The sequence below is a fragment of the Sinocyclocheilus anshuiensis genome, unplaced genomic scaffold (assembly GCF_001515605.1).
Source record: "Sinocyclocheilus anshuiensis isolate Anshui unplaced genomic scaffold, SAMN03320099.WGS_v1.1 scaffold715, whole genome shotgun sequence".
NCBI classification, from domain to species: Eukaryota; Metazoa; Chordata; class Actinopteri; order Cypriniformes; family Cyprinidae; genus Sinocyclocheilus; species Sinocyclocheilus anshuiensis.
This window is the reverse complement of record NW_015551089.1, coordinates 735,939-738,334: the sequence shown is the minus strand read 5'-3', so window position 1 is coordinate 738,334 and position 2,396 is coordinate 735,939. Positions and strand designations below refer to the sequence as shown.

General features: G+C 38.9%; 1 protein-coding gene across 2 annotated transcripts in view; it reads right to left on the bottom strand.

The window, feature by feature from the left end:
• eprs1 (glutamyl-prolyl-tRNA synthetase 1) overlaps positions 1-2,396 on the bottom strand; it is a 21,158-nt gene that overhangs the window by 10,908 nt on the left and 7,854 nt on the right. For both annotated transcript variants that reach the window (XM_016452664.1, XM_016452665.1), the window contains 2 exons: positions 1,576-1,686; positions 1,309-1,445 (listed from right to left, as the gene is read on the bottom strand). In XM_016452664.1, coding sequence (XP_016308150.1) covers positions 1,309-1,445; positions 1,576-1,686 — 248 coding nt within the window. The remainder of the gene's footprint in view (positions 1-1,308; positions 1,446-1,575; positions 1,687-2,396) is intronic.

The window sequence follows — 2,396 nt, the reverse complement described above, 5'->3', positions numbered from 1 at the left end:
TTTTAAAAAGCCTTTTTCCAAAAGGTACATCTGGAAAAAGGGGGGTCGTCTTATATTCGGGCCAATACGGTGTGTATATATTATTATTTTTTTATTATTTTATTATTTTATTTTATACATTGTAAATAATTTTATCTAATGCTAATGCGCACATGATTTGACATGTGCAGAGAGAGAGAGAGAGAGAGAGAGAGAGAGAGAGAGAGCGAGAGAGAGAGAGAGAGCACAGCTCTCAGCGTAGCTAATAAATGCAGTTTAGCCTTGGAAAAAGTTTTACTAAGTAATCTACACATTTATTTGATTATAACTAAGTCTATGATTGTTTGAATATACCAAGTGATTAACTGACTTTATTTAATATTGAAATAAACATATATTTACTTTTTTTTCAGTTTTACAGTAAAGAATAATAACCAACAAAAGTTACGCCTCAGGATTTTATTCCAAAATGTTCACTATTCATCTAATGGAGCACAATCATGTTCTGTGAGGGCAGAATACACATTTGTAATGTTACAAAAGATTTCTTTTTCAAGTAAATGCTGTTTTTTTTAAGGGATAGTTCACCCAAAAATGAAAATGACCCAAATGATTTACTCACCCTCAAGCCATCCTAGGTGTATATGACATTCTTCTTTCAGATTAATACAATCGGAGTTATATTAAATAATGTCCAGGCTAATCCATGCTTTATAATGGGAGTGGATGGTAGCCCAAAATTTGAAGTCCAAAAAATTGCACCCATAGAAGAATGTCATATACACCTAGGATGGCTTAACTTAACTTAAAGGGTTAGTTCACCCAAAAATGAAAATTAGTAAGCAGCTCCGGGTGGATTTCATTTTTGGGTGAACTAACCCTTTAACTTAATCCTCTTCGTCCCACGTGGGACATAAGGCCGCCTCTTGGATGGGGGTTGGGCGTGAGGCCAACTACCTCACACCGTAAAAGTAACGAAGTTACAGAAACCGCAATAGTAGGATGGCTTGAGGGGGAGTAAATCATGGGGTAATTTTCATTTTTGGGTGAACTATCCCTTTAACTTTCTCTTAATGGCTGCTGAAAATTCAGCTTTGCCATCACAGAAATAAATTACATTTTAAAATAGGGTTGTGACGGAGCACAAAAAGTGAGGTGGCATGAATATTTTTTGGGGGAGCTGCAATGAAAATTGTGTTTCGTTCACATTAATGATTTTAAATATTTGTAAAATCACTTCTAATTTCTTGATGAATAAAACCTTAAGTGGTGTTGCACCTTTAAGGCAGTGCTAGCCTGATTTTAACAATTTTGTTCTGAGAGTTTTACCTGTGGATTTTGGTGATTATGATGTTTCCCCAGTTGATGAAGGTGACTGTCTCACCCTCTGTGAAAGTTTCTGCATCAGCTCCCTCAATAAGGACCTTTGGCCCGTACCACACCTGCTTCATTCCCACATCTGCATTCTGCAAATCCCCACAAGATAGGATGTCACTTCACTTAACATGTCTCTCAATGACTGTGACAGCTGCTAAAAATATTTTTTTTATAACACTGACAAGTCCTTTAGGTGCGTGTGCTTGCCGGTTTTATTACCTTGGGATGTTTGGCAACCTCTTTCATCTCCTCCTTGGCCTCAGAAATGCAGACTGGAACAAACTGCGAGCTTAGTAGGGCAGTGTATCTTGGGGCTATTGGGTCAATGACCTATACAGGGAGTGAAAGAGAGGGGTACAACTATTTCTTTAGATCAGTGGTTCTCAAACCTGTCCTGGAGTACCCCCAGCCCGGCACATTTTGTATGCCTCCCTCATCTATCACACCTGATTTAACTCATCAGCTCATTAGTGGAGACTGCAAGACCTGAAGTGGGTGAGTCAGATATAGGGAGACATACAAAATGTGCAGTGCTGGGGGTACTTCATGGAGAGGTTTGAGAACCAATGCTTTAGATAATAGTTTACAACAAAAAATTAAACTAAAGCTTCTTTGCTCTCACACTGCTCAGTATGGATCGACAGATGAAACCGGATGAGTGAGGACAGGTAGAAAAGAGTGAAATGAATAGCAGGGGAAGCCAAACAGACTGTAACAGCCACAGAGGTGCATATTGACTGCCCATAACTGCTTGCAGCCTTTATTTCAGTAGGTTTACAACATCAACAGTGGAAGTATTTATTTTCTCTGACTGGGACATGAGGAAGTTGACCACCATTACCAGGTTTTCAGAGAGAAATCAAGAGCAAAAGGTTTGAAACATGTCACTGGGGAGCGCTAAAGCTAAATAAGTTTGGCTGAACAACATGAATTGTTCTGTACCAATGTATGTTCACTTTCTAGAGAATCTGCCAGAAGCTGTATGAGGGGAGGAAATGGGCGATAGCACAAACACAGACACAAGCTGCATATGGGAAGAA